General features: G+C 39.0%; 1 protein-coding gene across 6 annotated transcripts in view; it reads left to right on the top strand.

Annotated features, from left to right (window-relative positions):
- Positions 1 to 5,576, top strand: part of SCAF11 (SR-related CTD associated factor 11) — a 70,313-nt gene extending 64,737 nt beyond the window's left edge. For 5 of the 6 annotated variants that reach the window (XM_024575742.4, XM_024575743.3, XM_045184395.3 and 2 more), the window contains 4 exons: positions 452 to 801; positions 1,818 to 2,042; positions 2,395 to 2,514; positions 2,767 to 5,576. In XM_024575742.4, the coding sequence (XP_024431510.2) occupies positions 452 to 801; positions 1,818 to 2,042; positions 2,395 to 2,514; positions 2,767 to 2,913 (842 nt within the window). In that variant the 3' untranslated portion in view covers positions 2,914 to 5,576. The remainder of the gene's footprint in view (positions 1 to 451; positions 802 to 1,817; positions 2,043 to 2,394; positions 2,515 to 2,766) is intronic. The other variant, XM_024575744.4, reaches the window with a different exon arrangement.
- The last annotated feature ends 9,782 nt before the right edge of the window (positions 5,577 to 15,358 follow it).

Genomic DNA, 15,358 nt, shown 5'->3' on the forward strand with positions numbered 1-15,358 from the left:
TGTGCACTTGAATTATTTTGATCATTGTTTTTATATAAATAAGTAACTCTTCTAATAAAGATTTATCTTTGCTTGGCTTTCTTTTGGTTAACATTGCAAGAAAAAAGCTGTTGAAGATTAAAAATTGATTGACTTCTGTTTTAGTCTAAATAAATTTTGTATTTATTTCTTTAACTACTCACTAAGTTTCTTGAGCTACTGATTCTTTGCTAATATTGATGGATGTTATCATCTAACCTTATTAAAAATTATTTTAGTTGAATGTTTTCATTTGGAGAACCAGCCCACATTATTGAAAATGATGGAATTAAGTCAAATAACTGGAGATTGGTTTAGGTGGTCTGAGTCTGTTAATTGCTATTTAATTTTACTATAATCAGTGGCTCTTGGCTTCTCTGTCTAAAGAAATATGTAACATGATTTTTTTTACAAGCCTTTTTTCTTTCGATAGATTCTAACCTAAAAGACCAAACAAACCAACAAGGTGATGGTTCTCAGCTACCTATAAATATGATGCAACCACAAATGAATGTAATGCAGCAACAAGTGAATGCACAACAACACCAGCCTATGAATATCTTCCCATACCCAGTGGGTGTTCATGCTCCTTTGATGAACATCCAACGCGGTCCATTTAATATTCATCCTCAGCTACCCTTGCATCTGCACACAGGAGTACCTCTCATGCAGGTAGCCGCTCCTACCAGTGTATCTCAGGGACTACCGCCACCACCACCCCCTCCCCCACCATCCCAGCAAGTCAACTACATGGCTTCGCAGACAGATGGAAAGCAGTTGCAGGTATGTTTTTGGCAACTCAAGTTTAATCGACATAGCCATTGTAAACGTTCAGCTATTAGGGGCAGATGTTCAAGAAGGGGCTTCCTGGCATCCAAAACAATTACTCGATTAGATTTATGGTAAATTTTCATAACCCCTCCTTCACGACTTTTCCCCAAACCTCTCCCCCAACCCCCATATAAGAAAATGTGTATTATCAAGTCTAGGCCACGTAATGCAGTCATTGACATCCAAACATTTTTTTTCAGATTAAGAAGACCAGATTACGAGCCAAACTAGAATCAAGTTGTGGGTGCTTTAAAATTCTTCCCTAGTTCATTGGACTCTTTAGGGGGTGGGAACTTGTGAAAGAGTATTGTGATGAGGCTTGTATTGTTTTGTTTGGAAAGATGCCAGTTAAAGGTGTACGTTGTCATCACTACCTGTGTTTCATTTGCACAAATGTACTATGCTGAAAAGAAAGAGGTGCCTTTGAGGCATATAGATAATTTGAATAATAATTTATAAACATTGTGTTGCTTATAGTTTTATGCTACATTTCCGAAATTCTAGAATCCTGACAGCAAGATATAGTTGGAAGAACAGGGGAAGGGAATTCCAGAATATGGGATCTTACATCTTTTCCTGCTGTTGACTCACTGCAAGCCATTTGACTTCACTGCCTCTTTTTCTCCCATCTTTAAAGGGGGGCACTTATTTTAGTTAATTTTCATAAAGAGTTTTGCAGGAAAGATATTATTCTTTAAATGTTGTTCCTGCTTTTAGTGTTGGTATCAGAACATTATAATACACATACAATTTAAAAGTCACATTGACATATTTAAATAGGGGTCTGCTAAAGAATGTTACCCATTTTTCTTCAGAGTCCTTTAGATAGGAATGAACTGAAATAGCATTTCTCCTAAGTACTAAGGTTGAATTGCTTTGAATTTTTTTAATGTTATTTCTAATACATGACTAAAAGTCCTCTAGTGAGTACAAATAATTCATTAACTGATTATAACTCTTTAAAACAGGGTACTCCTGGTGCTGCTCATGTAAGTAATAACATGAGTACACCAGTCTTGCCTGCTCCAGCAGCAGCAGCCGCCCCAGGAAATTCGGAAACAGTTCAGGGACCAAGTTCTGGTAATACTTCATCATCGAGTCACAGCAAAGCCTCTGATGCTGCTGTAAAATTGGCAGAAAGCAAAGTAAGTGTTACAGTGGAAGCCAGCGCAGATAGCTCGAAGACAGACAAGGCAAGTTCAAGGTTGAGAGCAACCTATATAATTTTGTATCTGATAAAGTTGAAAAGTAACAACTTTCTATTGTATAAGTGGTAAAGGGAATTTATTGCTAGTCTTAAATTCTAATATTATTTGAAGGGTGCTATCTAGATATGTTGATGCTCAATAAGTTACTTGTAATATTTCATAATTAGAAATTTTTGATATGTATATCAGTAAATAAGTGTTGTGTTCACAGTACTAATGTTTGATGAGCTCCTTCTAATAATAGAAATGCACAGTGTTTTTAATTTTATATCTTTAAAGAAATTTTTTGGAAGTATGTGATTGGACAAATAATAATTACACATTTTCCTCTTACCAGAAATTGCAAATTCAAGAGAAAGCAGCACAGGAGGTAAAACTGGCCATTAAGCCATTTTACCAAAATAAAGATATCACCAAGGAAGAATATAAAGAGATTGTACGGAAAGCAGTAGATAAAGTAAGTTGCGGCTTTAGCGGGCTCTGTGTGCGCTGTGTTCAGCCTTCTCCAGTTTGATCAGGAATGCTTAAGTCTACTCAGAAAAACAAGCGGTAGCTTCTTCTAATTCTTGCCTGCTTTTTTACCTTTGGAGTAAGTTCATCTTAGATATGAAATATGGAAAAATGTCTGGTTTGGGGTTAGTTGTTTTTCACCAAGCTTCCCATTTTATTCCCTTTAACTATGAAAAAAATTCCCCTCATTTTTTCATAGGTTTGTCATAGTAAGAGTGGAGAAGTCAATTCTACTAAAGTGGCAAATTTGGTTAAAGCCTATGTAGACAAATACAAATACTCGCGGAAGGGAAGCCAAAAGAAAACTCTGGAAGAACCTGTGTCTACTGAAAAAAACATAGGCTGAAGTGGAGAGCGCTGTAGAGGACACTCTCAAGATATCTGCAAAGTGCAATTTCAACTAGTACCTTTAACTGAAGATCGTACACAACTGTGATTGAAATTTGGTTTTGATAAAATTATTTTTTTTAACATAGGATATAATGTTTTGTTCAAAATAAATACTAGTTCTGCACTGCAACTTCTATATCCTTTCCTCCCGCCTTCCCAGTACAAGCAAGTTCAAGGGAAAGTAAAGGGTTCAAGGAATGTGCATTTTTACCAGGACTGTGTCGCAGTGTGGGTACTGAAGGTGTACAGCGTTTTAATTAGAACAGTGGAGTGCATAAATTAGAAATTCCTAAGTGCACTGGTTTTGGAAGAGATGTATATATAATACATTTATTCTGCTAGGCTAAAAATAAAGTATGAACTATATGATTTTCCCCTCTAATTATAGAAAGTTAAGTAATGTATTACCATGAAAAATATTTCTAATAACAGAACATACCAACTGCAGGGTTCCTAATCTGTATTTTTAAAGCACACATCTGAATCCATTGCTTAGATAAAAAACAAATTATCACCTGAGTAAAATTCAGTGTTCAGGACTTTGGAACACCGTTGACCCATTGTATCACCAAATAAAGGGTATGCTGCTTGTTTTTCTTTGTGCCTTTTTTCCCCCTATTGAGACGAAGTGGTTTGATTTGCTAGATTGACACCTTTGGCAATCTGACTTCTTTGCTGAATTTAGAAGACCAGTTTGGAAGAAGTGTTGACTTTGTAAACATTATCTTCTTTCCTATTTCCTCCCTATTGGAGACGATGAATTAACTGTGCCAACTGGAGAACGGCTGTTAAGTGGTGGTGACTCTCCCTTGGGACTAAGGTAGAGTTATGCGTCTCACTTCAGTGGTTTTCGGGTTGTTGTGCATCTGTCTAATCACTAATGAAATTCTTTTCACACTTGAGAAATCTCCAAATGCTTCCCAGTGAATAAAGTGTTAATTTGGTGACCACATGATGGCCATTGAGCATGTTGTAAAAGTGCAGACACATTAAAGTCTGTGTCTTGGAAAGGGAGAGGAATTAAGTAATGGAGTTTGGTTAGGCCTTCAGGGACTAGGGGTTTGGTGTTTTTTTTTAAATACTAGAATATGTTAATTTTTATAAAAGGTAAGTGAAAAGTGTTATAGTGCCATTGTTTTAATTGGCATTTTGGAACAAAAAATGGGTTGTCTTCCATGATAATCTTTTATTCTAGTAACAATTTTCAATAGATACCAAATAACTGGAAAGCTGCTTAGATGTTAATGGCTCAAGATAGATACATGCCTCAGTGAGACAGACCGACCCTTTTCCTAGCTAGACGAGCAAGAGCAATACTCTGTAGGACTGTGCTTTTGTGAAGTAAAGACTGTGTGTTTCTCAATTTTTAAGTGCACAGTACTTTCCTGGTGCTAGCTTTGATAGGCAAAATATTTTGAAATGATGGTCCCAATAATGATTGTGCTAGTTCATAATCTTTATTAGATTATGAGTGTAATCCCAAAAAGTGTTAGAAATATTTCCAAGGAGTTTTTGATCTTTATTCTGCATTTCTGGGCATTAGTAATACTGGTATTCTACTGATTTGTATATATTTTTAATTAAAGTTTGTGTTTAGATTAAGATGGGGAATGAAGTTTAGAAGTATATTTCTTCTGATAAAATATTAAGACTTTTAAATATCCACGCACACATCCTCATTTGTTTTAGTTTCGAGCTCTCAAAACAATTGTGAGAACTTCAAATCTATTTTGAGTTAAAGCTGGTGCACACTTTGAAGATTGTGTAGCACATTGCCTAGACTGATTCGCCAGAGAATACCTGCTTTTTCCCTTCATTTTCTTTCAATGATGTTTGGGGGTTGGGTGACATCTTAAAATTGTCTTTACACCAGTTATCTTTTGCAAACATATTTAAAATAAGTTCTGAAGACAGGCTAGGTGGTGTGGTGTGGTCAAGCCTCACATATCATTGGTAGCACTGCCAGGAGTTACGTTCGTCTTTCTTGCAAATAACAAGTGTGTATCCACATCTGGTTGGGGTGCTGGTTAGACCACATTTAAAAGCTAGATAGCTGGTGAAGAATGTTAGGGACTAGAATTCAGACTTTTAAAACTTTGAAGTATTTAAAAATGTGTTAGAAAGAGCATGCTTTATGTTAAAAATACATTGCTTTAACATTCCCCATTCTTGCTTTTTTCAGAAATTTGTTAATTTTGCATGGATATAAATTTAATCAAAAACATTTTGTGGGGTTACAGTATTTATGAAGATTCAGTATTAACTTGACCTTTGAAACCTTGGTCCATTTAACTTACTAGTCACATTGACCAATGTTTGAGGCTATAGTGATGCCTGAAATTTTGAGAATGAAAGTAGTTACTTACTATTTGAACATTCCAAATTTTTGTGCTTTTTTCCCCCTGGTACTTACCACATTTTCTTCGTTATCTTCCTTTAAGTGGTTACAGTGTGTACTGCTTGAATGTTCCATCCAAAAGGTGTAGCTTCAGAAGCACAGGGTTGCCCATGGTCCGTGAGACGTTGTTTGAGGGTGGAGTGCTGTCTACTGAAACAATGCTCTTCATAAACAGATGTGTAGTATGTAATATTTTCTAATAAATTCTTTTGATAAACAAACTAGTGTCTTTAACATTTTATTAAGATCCCTGTGAAATGGACTTTTACTTCATTATAACTCTTTCCAAACATTTGTTGAAGTATTTCTTGGATTTGCACCAAAGTAGCATCGTAATTGTGTTAATGTCCAAGTTGTAAAGCAAGCTCAGAGTTAGCTATAATCATCTATTTTATTAGCGCTTTTTCCTAATTATATAATCATTGTAAAAAATTAGAAAAACTTTAGTAACTAAAAAAAATAGTAAAGAGGGAAGAAACGGAATAACAAAAGGAGAAAAATCATTTGTAATTCTACCATTTAACGGTAACAACTATTAACACTGATGAAATCTCATATAAATTGTTGTACCATCCTTTTCATTTAATGATGTATTGAGAAGCTGCCATTTTAATAAAAATTATTCTACAGCCTGATTTTTAATGGCCATATAAATATTCAGTTACCAAGATATTCCTTAACTTGAAACAGCCTTCTGTTGGATAAGTTGTTCTTACTAATACAAGTAAATAAATTAGTAAAAATATAAATTGTACTAATGTAAATAAAACTGGTATAAACATCTGACTACATAAATTGTGCCCATTTCAGATATTTTTCTGGGGATTAACTCTTTTAAGTAGAATAGCCTGGTCAATCATTTTTTATTTCCCCATAAATTAAAAAATTCAGTTATAGCCAGTGTAAAACTCCCATCATTTTCTGAAGCGGGTTTGTCTATCCAGAGGGAATGAACCGTCAGAACGATGTTTCTTTATGTTCCCACAGTCTTAAGCACATTTACAAAGATGCTTTATGGGGTTCCAGGATGATCAGTTTCCCCAGCACATAAATTATATTCTATGAAACTGCATCTCTAGTTCCCTTAAGAAATAGAAGATATATTCTGTTGTCCATGTTCTATTTTATAATGGCTCTATTACGTTCTTCTGTTGGTTATTAGAAGCAATGTTTTAATGAACATCCTTTGTGACTTATTTCTATGAACCTTCTTGTGTATGAGGTTACATTGAATTTCAAGCTGTGTACATTTTAATTTGGGTAGATGTTGCCAAATTGCTCTCTGGAAGGAGTATCCCAATCTATAGTCCCACCGCAGTTCCTGAGATTAAAAATTCCACCTTTGATAATTGTGACTGAGCATATAAAGTTCTTTTTTATAAGATCTTACTGGACATTTCATCTCATCAAACAATGCATACCTACTTTTTCTAAGGAATTCTTGGGTTCTTCACATGCCAAGTTTATTCATACCACAGTCTTCAAAAAGAATAGTACAAAATTAACATTTATTAAGTTTGTAATATGTTTCAGGCACTCAAACATTTTTTTGTGTTACCTCATTTGATCTATAAAAGGAAAGATAGTAATTATCTTTGTTCTTGTGATGAAAAAGTTGTGATGTATAAAGCATTAACTGTGTCCTGGCCAGGTAGTTCAGTAGGTAAGAGCATCATCTGGATACTTCAAGGTCACTGGTCCGATTGCCAGCAGGGCGCATGCCTGGGTTGCAGGCCAGGTCCTCAGTGGGGCGCACGCAAGAGGCAGCCACACGTGGATGTTTCTTTTCTTCCCTCCCCCTCTCTCTAAAAATAAATAAAATCTTCCGAAAAAAATAAATGGAACAACAAATTTATGTTTCTCTCAAATCAGTAAATAAAAAAAATTTTTTTAAGGCATTAACCTAATTAGTTACACAGCTATTGGTGATTCAGCCAGGATTCAGACCTAGAGTCGGTAGGTGCCCAAGTCAGTTTATGACTTGGGGTGTGTCACTGAGCTCACAGATGCAAACCAACATTCATATAACACGTGGGAATAATGGCTTAACCAAAAATGAAATGCAGTAGGAGCAGGGAAGAGGACGCAGCTGACTTTGCTTGGGGGAGGGAGTGAGGAAAGGACTTTCACCTGTGTCTAACTAGACCTCATTTTTGCTGTTCCATAGCTCTCCCATTTTTTCCTGTGTTAGAGACATTAAGCCTTAAATATGGAAGCCATCTTTCATGAATGCTCTCATGAATTCTCGCTCCATCTCCATTCTCAAACAGTTGCTGTTTCCTCTGTATCATCTTTGCAATAAAACCTAACATAAGGTTCCCAGGAATGTTACTCCGACCTCTGAATAGTCTCAGCTGTTACTTAGACTCTGTACGCATCGGTTCATGTTAAACACCACAGACTAATCTTTCAGTAGCGCAGCTTTTGGTCATACTATTTATTCCACAGTGATTTTCAACCTTTTTCACCTCATGGGGTGCAAACTACTAAAATTCTGTGGCACACCAAAAATGTATGTATATTTTGCTGATCTGACAAAAATATGATTTTGATTCATTGACACCGGACAGCTGTTGTGCTGGCTGTTGTCAGTTTTTTATTAGACAACCTAACGGGAAAGAGGTCAATACCCCTGACCAAATAGTCTGGTATTGCATGTTTTTAAAAATCCTCGCGGCGCACCAGTTGGAAGTCACTGGTCTGCGTCATTTATTCCACGCACAGCACCAGCCTGTGTGTGGCACACTAAGAAGGAGTTAGGAAAAACACCGTCCTTGCCTTCGTGGAGCAATGCAATATGGTGTGAAAAAGCAGCTGTGCATCAAGTCGTCAACGTCGTTGACAGGTTCTTGGAAATTTTGTCTTTTTTTTAAGTATATTAATTATGCTATACAGTTCTCCCAATTTTTCCCCTTTATAACCCCTCTGCCCTGTGCCTTCTAACCCTCCAGCAGTCCCCCGCTTAGTTCATGTCCATGGGTTGTACATATAAGTTCTTTGAGTTCTCTGTTCCCTATACTATTTTTGACCTCTTCCCCATCTATTTTATGCCTACCAATTATGCCTCTTCCCTGTACCTCCTCCCCCATTCCTCCCCTCCCCAACCCCACTGAAATCCCTCCATGTGGTCTCCATTTCTCTGATTCTGTTCCTGTTCTAGTTTGCTTAGTGTTTGTTTTCATTGTTTTTGTTTTCTTTTAGGTTCATTTGTCGATAGTTGTGAGTTTGTTGTCATTTTACTGTTCATATTTTTGATCATCTTTTTCTTAGGTAAGTCCCTTTAACATTTCATATAGTAGTGGCTTGGTGATGATGAACTCCTTTAACTTGACCTTATCTGGGAAGCACTTTATCTGCCCTTCCATTCTAAATGATAGCTTTGCTGGATAGAATCGTCTTGGATGTAGGTCCTTGCTTTTCATGACTTCAGATACTTCTTTCCAGCCCCTCCTTGCCTGTAAGGTTTCTTTTGAGAACTCAGCTGGTACAGCAGAGAGGTCTGCAAGGTGCTCCAATAATGTAAGCTAGGGTGATAGGACCTAAGAGTTGTCAGTGAGAGTCCCTGGGAGAAGTGACCCTTAAACTAAGAGCTAAAGGATGATTAAGAACTAGGCAGTAGATGAGCTGGCAGAGGGAGTAGCCTGGCCTGTGGCCAGAGAGCAAGGCAACACTAAGCCTAGAGTGGCTGTAATGAAGATTGGCGGCAGTATATTATGCAAATAAAAGCTGTTACGCAGAAGGTGTTTGACCTAATCCGATTTGTCTTTTAAAATATTGCTCAAAACCATTAAAGCCTCAATAAAAGTGGTTAAATATGTAAAGTGCCCAACCTTACAGTTAAACAATGTGGTTTTCCTTTATCAAACTAATAAAATTAAAAAAAAATCTGACAGGAGTGTCATGAGGGAACTCAGTATTATTGAGAATGCAAATTTGTACAACTTTTCTGAAAGGCAATTTGAAAATAAGTAGAAAAAGCCTTAAAAGGGTCATACACTCTTTCCATAATGATATAAGCATACTGGTCCGCACAGTCCTTTCTGGGTTTCATAGTGGAAAATTGGAAGGGGCTCGCTAGACTGCTTCATTCATGTGAAGGTATTCTGAACTTTTTAAAATGTTTTCAGGTAAAAACCCCCCCTAGAATAGTATTAAAAGGAAAAAGAAAAACAGGACACAAACTACAGTATTCCAACTTTTTTTTTAAAGACAAACAATACAAGTTATTAATAGGGATTATTTTGGATAGTAGAGGATTCTTTTCTATGCTTTTCTTTGGCTTCCAAGTTTCCTACATAGAATGAGTTGTATGATCAGAAAAAACTTTTTTAAAGTTCGGTCCTTATTGCCTGGGGCGTGAGGGTGGGGGAAGGGCTGGAGGCTTTGCTCCAGGCTGGAGAGATGCCACCTTCCTTCCTGCTCTTGCACTGGCCTAGTCAGCTTGAGCGCCTGGCTGTGACAGGTGTAGCTGGCTCCCCACAGGGCTCCCAACAGAAGACTCGGCGGCCTCCTGTGGCAACTGATGGGTGCTAATGTGTGAGTTGTCAGGATCTCCCGGCCTTAGGGCTTAGGAACACCTTAGTCATAAGGCAGTACACTTCCCAAACCATAACTAGCTTAGCATATTAGCCCCAATCCTGTGAGCACTGGAGGAGGCAACCCATTTGTGGGGCTTAAGTAGGAGTGTACGCTGCAGGGGCATCCGACCTGTGGCGTCTCTGGGCCACACATTAAATACGTAAACACTAAAGAAAACTGATTAGCAAAAAAAAAAAAAAAAAAAGGGTTTTAAGTAAATTTAGGATTTTGTGTTAGGCTGCTTTCATAGCCATCCTGGGTTAAGTTAGAGCTTACATAAAACTAGGGCATAGCTTTGTGACCTTGAGTACGTTCCTTCTCTGAGCTGGAGTGACCTGCATACAAGGGGCTGCTGCTCCCCTACCTTGAGGCTTGAGATAATAGATGCTGTCAACAAAAGGCGCTGCCACCAGTCCCATGCCAACAGGAGTGCCCAGTCTGGGGTGTAGTGAAAGGAGAAACTTAAGGCTAACAGTTTGCAAACCTGGGAAGCACCACCTGAGAAGGAAACAGTGCACTGCAGGAGAAAAGGGTGAGGTCCACTCATACCAAGTCCCCGCCTGTGTCCCTGAGTAGTCATTACGGAGCCCTTCTGAGTAGTAGTCAGTGTGGGTGCAAATGAGGATGTAGCTGCACAGCTCTGATTGGACAGAGCAGGTCTTGGCCCATTGGTTGCATATGATTCCAGGAACTTGTAAAATTTGGCTCAGAGGGCAGGAATGCCAAGTAGGCGGCCTAGCAACTCTGGCTTCGCCCTGATGTGCAATGTACTTCAAAGGCCTCTGTAAACAATGGCTACTAGACTGATTTTGAATTTGGGCCCTGTTATCCACAAGAAATCCCTTTTGGCAGGTGTATGCCTTCTTGGGGTTTATGATGTGAATGGCAAAATACCTGATTTACTTGGATGATTTCTGCCCTTAGAATCCAGACTGGTCTTTCCACCATCTCCTCTTGGATAATGATGGAAATATAACTTCCTTGTCTAGTGGTTTGCAACCTAGTTCCTATTTGGGGTTGGCTCTAACTGGGCTCGGCCCAGACCAATTAGTGTCTGATTGTGGGTCAGTTGAAAATCTCCCAGGTGGAGGCTGATGTGCAACCGAGACGCAAACCGCAGCCAGCTTTTTAGACCCCTGTACGCCACAGCTGTTTCTTTAGAAAAACAGTTCGATCACAGCTGGTCTTATAACCATTTGGATTCTATCCTGCTCTCTCAGCAGCAGCAGCAGCTCCTGAGGGTTTGTCCCCACCCTTTTTTTTAAACCTTGTTTTCAAGCCCTAAATGTACTTATTGGGGTGAGAAACCACTCAGAGAGATGGGGTCTTCAACATCTCCAGGGCGTTCACACAGCTCCAGGGTGCAGTCCGACTCTTATAGGAACGCCAGGCTGTGTACGCCTAATTCAACAGGTTTATTTACACACTTGCATAAAGGAATTATAGGCACTCCTAAAATTATCATTACAAATGGCTTTTCCCAAATCATCATTTGAAGAAGTCTTTTACTTTCACACTTAACAGCTGACATCATGGCCTCCTTAGTTCTAGCAAGTACAATTCTGATGACCAATCATTGAGTGCCTCTTACTGGCCCTGTGCCAGCATTTATTCACACTATCTCCTAATTTTCCTAACCACCCTGAATGTAGGTTCTACTTTCAGCCTTGTTTTACAGAAGAAATGAGTGAAGTTACCCAAGATCACTCAGCTGGTCAGTGGACAAGTCAGACCTCACAGCTGGGCCTGAGCAAAGCCGATTCCCGTAACCATCTCACAAGTCCTGCCTCTCGGCTCATCACCAGGTCTACCCAGCTGTGCATGCCCCATGCTACTCTTCCTCCTGCCACCTGCCTAGGCAGTTTGGGCGCCGGAAGCGGCTCATCCTTATTTTTGTATCCATTGCCCCTCTCCAGAGTACATGAAATTTTCATAATCACTCACAGCCAGCTGTGATAACGAACTGGTCACCTGTCTCCTAGGTAAGAGACTGACGTTAGAGTGTCTGCACTTAAAATTCTGCTCTCTGTATTAGACTGTGGCAGCTTTCAGCTCTTTTTCCCCTCCCTAAGCTATTATTTTGACAAACCATGCCAGTTTTCAAAGGATGTACAACTTGGGGTTGTGTGTTCCCAAACAAGGGTGTCCCATTGCCCTGCAAGAGGGAATTTGTCAGGAGGGTCAGCCTTAAAAATTAGTGTTCTATCTCAGTTCGGCTGTAAAGAGGGCATCATATGTGAACATTCAAACCCATAAACCCTCTCTAAAGCAAAGGCTAAATGTTTTACCAGGAGTTTAGGAAAGCCATACAGTCTAGTCCAGGGATTCTGGATCCCTTCTCAGCCAGATCTGGTTCAAGCTGTTACCTTTGATTTTCAGACCACACTTCTCGGAGCCCTTGAGGTTTTTTGGTGGGTGAGTCATTTCTCTGCTTTCATGACACCTACTCACTCTGCTCCTCTCTGAAATACTGTCAAGGGCTTTATTTTTGTGCATTTTGTGTGTGTGGAGAATGTTTACAGCTTCGATCTCTCACACTCTAACTCGTGCGCCAGTTAATTTATAATCTATTCTTGAGCAAGATTTCTCTAAACTCGGTCTCTTGCCACTATTAGGCCTGTCAAATTTCTATTGGCCTTTAAAGTCTCTAAAAGACATTTTTCTTTCTCCATGAAGCCCTTCCTACTTTTCCTTCCCCACCCATTAATCAAAGGAAGCCAAAGGAGTTCATCACATGTTGAACTCCCCAAACACCGTATAATTCTTATGGCTCTTGTTTTGCGTTACCAGGTAGCACTGGTAAGCTTGTCTCAGCCTGGGAGCAGGACTGTCTCCTCAACCTCCCAACATGCAGCACAGGTACTCCAATGGTGCGAGCTGGATGAGACTTCAGGGAGATAGGAGGAGGGAACAGATCCTGTTAACATCCTAAAAATGTTTAAGAGGGACAACTCTGACCCAAGTCAGCTAACAGTTGTTCAGACCAGACGCTAGACAGACAGTAGATGATTAGAATAGAAACAATGAAGCAAACAAAAAAATAAAAATTGGCACCCAAAACAGGTGTCATGTGTGTATATACTAGAGGTCTGACTGCCCCGGGGGAAGAATTCTAATTATTCTCTGTAATTAGGCTCCTCACGCTGGTTAAGTGGCTCCACTTACCAATACTTGCCATATGACCTTGGTCAGGGCACTGACTATTCTAAACTCTCCTTATCCCACTTACACAACATTAACTAGCACATTGGGTCGTTGTAAAGACTGAGACAATACCTATAAAAGGCTTAACACAGTAACCAACAGAGGAAAGTACTTAGCAAATTTTAGTGACCAGCACACTTAAGTTTGGAAACATGTCCATCAATAAGGGATTAAGGAAATTGTGGCACACTCACAAAATGGAGCTCTCTTCATCTCAGCAAGACCTTACATTTTTAAAAAAGGGCACCAGTATTTATGGTACGAAGTATTTTGTGTAAAAGTGAGAGAATACTCACCCTTGCACCTAATCCAATACCAGAGATGTACTTCAGAAACATGAACAGCCCTTACCTGGCCAGTGCGGGTGGGAGGGCGACTTTTCACTGGCTACCTCTTGAACGTTTTGATTCTTGAATTGCATGTCTGTTATTACTTAGTCACAAAAGTTCCTTTTTAAAAATGTACATGTATCCAATGTGGACTTCATTTCAGAGTGAAATCCACAGGAACCAGGACTTAATGGCAGCTGTCTCTCAGTATGGAAGTGGACAGCAGGCCCTTGAGTAACACGGTTCTGTTCAGCGTTGTTGTAACAGTGAGATGCTGTAGGAACCTAACTCTTGTTTTTATCTCTTAGTCTCTCTGGTAAAATTGGTGGTTATACACGTCATTTCATCAGTTCCACGGACCCACTGACAAAGTTAGGTAAGGACTTACTGTCGTCTTATCAGGGATGAGTCTGCTCACCTACGTATGTGCAATGTGCCTTAGCCTTTTTTTACAGTCTTGTCCTCCATTTTTACAGTGGAAGCACTTGCTCCTTTTCCTAAATGAAATGAGGATACACGAGTGCAACGAAAAATTCACAAATACAAGGCAGTGGAAAGAGGTAACGGTGGCTGTAACGTAATTAGAAGGTAGCACTGTCTTCATTTGTTGTGCTGTCTTGAGAGAAAGTAATTAAAACTCTGAGCATCCCAGTGACTGTTCTTTGTGCTCTGAAGAGAGATACAGTAATATGAGAGTGATTGATAAGCTAAATTTTCCCTTGAATAGATACTGGAATTTTTTTTTTTTTTGACTTACTGCTCTTTGATCAAACTGATCCCAAGAAGGAGCTCCATGTGGTCGCAGCTTGTTTAAAAACAACTCATGCTTCCTTTGGTGTTTCATACTTCAACCAGTGACTAAGATCAAGACAGAAGTCACTTACCCAAAACATTCTCATTTTAAAAATCATTTTTATTGTCATTTTATGGTTAAAAAAACATACACGGCATGACTATAAAGTAATGAGACGAGTCTTCGTGTGCAGTCGGACTGCCAAGTCTCATTAGTGTATAGTCGCGTCCTGTCTTGAGCTTGGAAGAAAAATATGCCTTGGCTATATGATTATCGATTTTGTTACTTAAAATTTATTGAGTGCCAACAGAGCACTAGGCACATATATGACACAGAATTGTACAGTCTCTATGTTGTAGACTATATTATTTACATAGATTTCTTAAAGATAACATTAAAGCATGTATTTACAGAACTTCAGACAAAAATAACAATACTGGAAATCAGCAAGTTTCTGTCTAGCGAGGAGCACCTTTTCATGAATGAGAGGGTTACGCAGAACTTGTGCATGAGCGCTTCAATTCCATCACCCAGCAAGTCCATGTTGTTCCATTATATAGTTCTATAAAGCTATAAGGAGAAAAGCCTAAGTGGGAAGCCATACTTGGTTTCATTAGGTCAAATACATTTAGAAAATTCTCTGCTGAGACCAATGCTTCGAGAAACTACAGACATATTTACATAGAGCACAAAAGCTAGAACTATGGCATGCAATTCCAATGAGGTGGAAGAATGGTGAATATGAAAATCGTTTTTCTAAACCTGGAGGTTCTTTTCTTTGCTATTAATTACCATAGCACTTTCTTAGTTTGCAAAGAAACATGTACCTTTAAAACAAACATTGCTGTTACACAAAATCATGTTAGAAAAATTCAAGAGAATTTTAGGTAAATACAATGAATAGAAGATTCTCCAACTGATGTCAACTATTGGGAGCCTTGTAAGTTTTGGGGGTTTGAGAATCATTGTAGTGTTAACCACAGCATCTCTGGTGTGTCGGCTGGCAGTCCTGATTTCTGAAGGTGGGCCCAGAATAAGCCCTACAACCCTAGGAAACCACTGTGCCTAATATTGGACGAGATGTCTCTTCTGCATTCAT

Source organism: Desmodus rotundus, chromosome 3 (genome assembly GCF_022682495.2).
Source record: "Desmodus rotundus isolate HL8 chromosome 3, HLdesRot8A.1, whole genome shotgun sequence".
Lineage (NCBI taxonomy): Eukaryota > Metazoa > Chordata > Mammalia > Chiroptera > Phyllostomidae > Desmodus > Desmodus rotundus.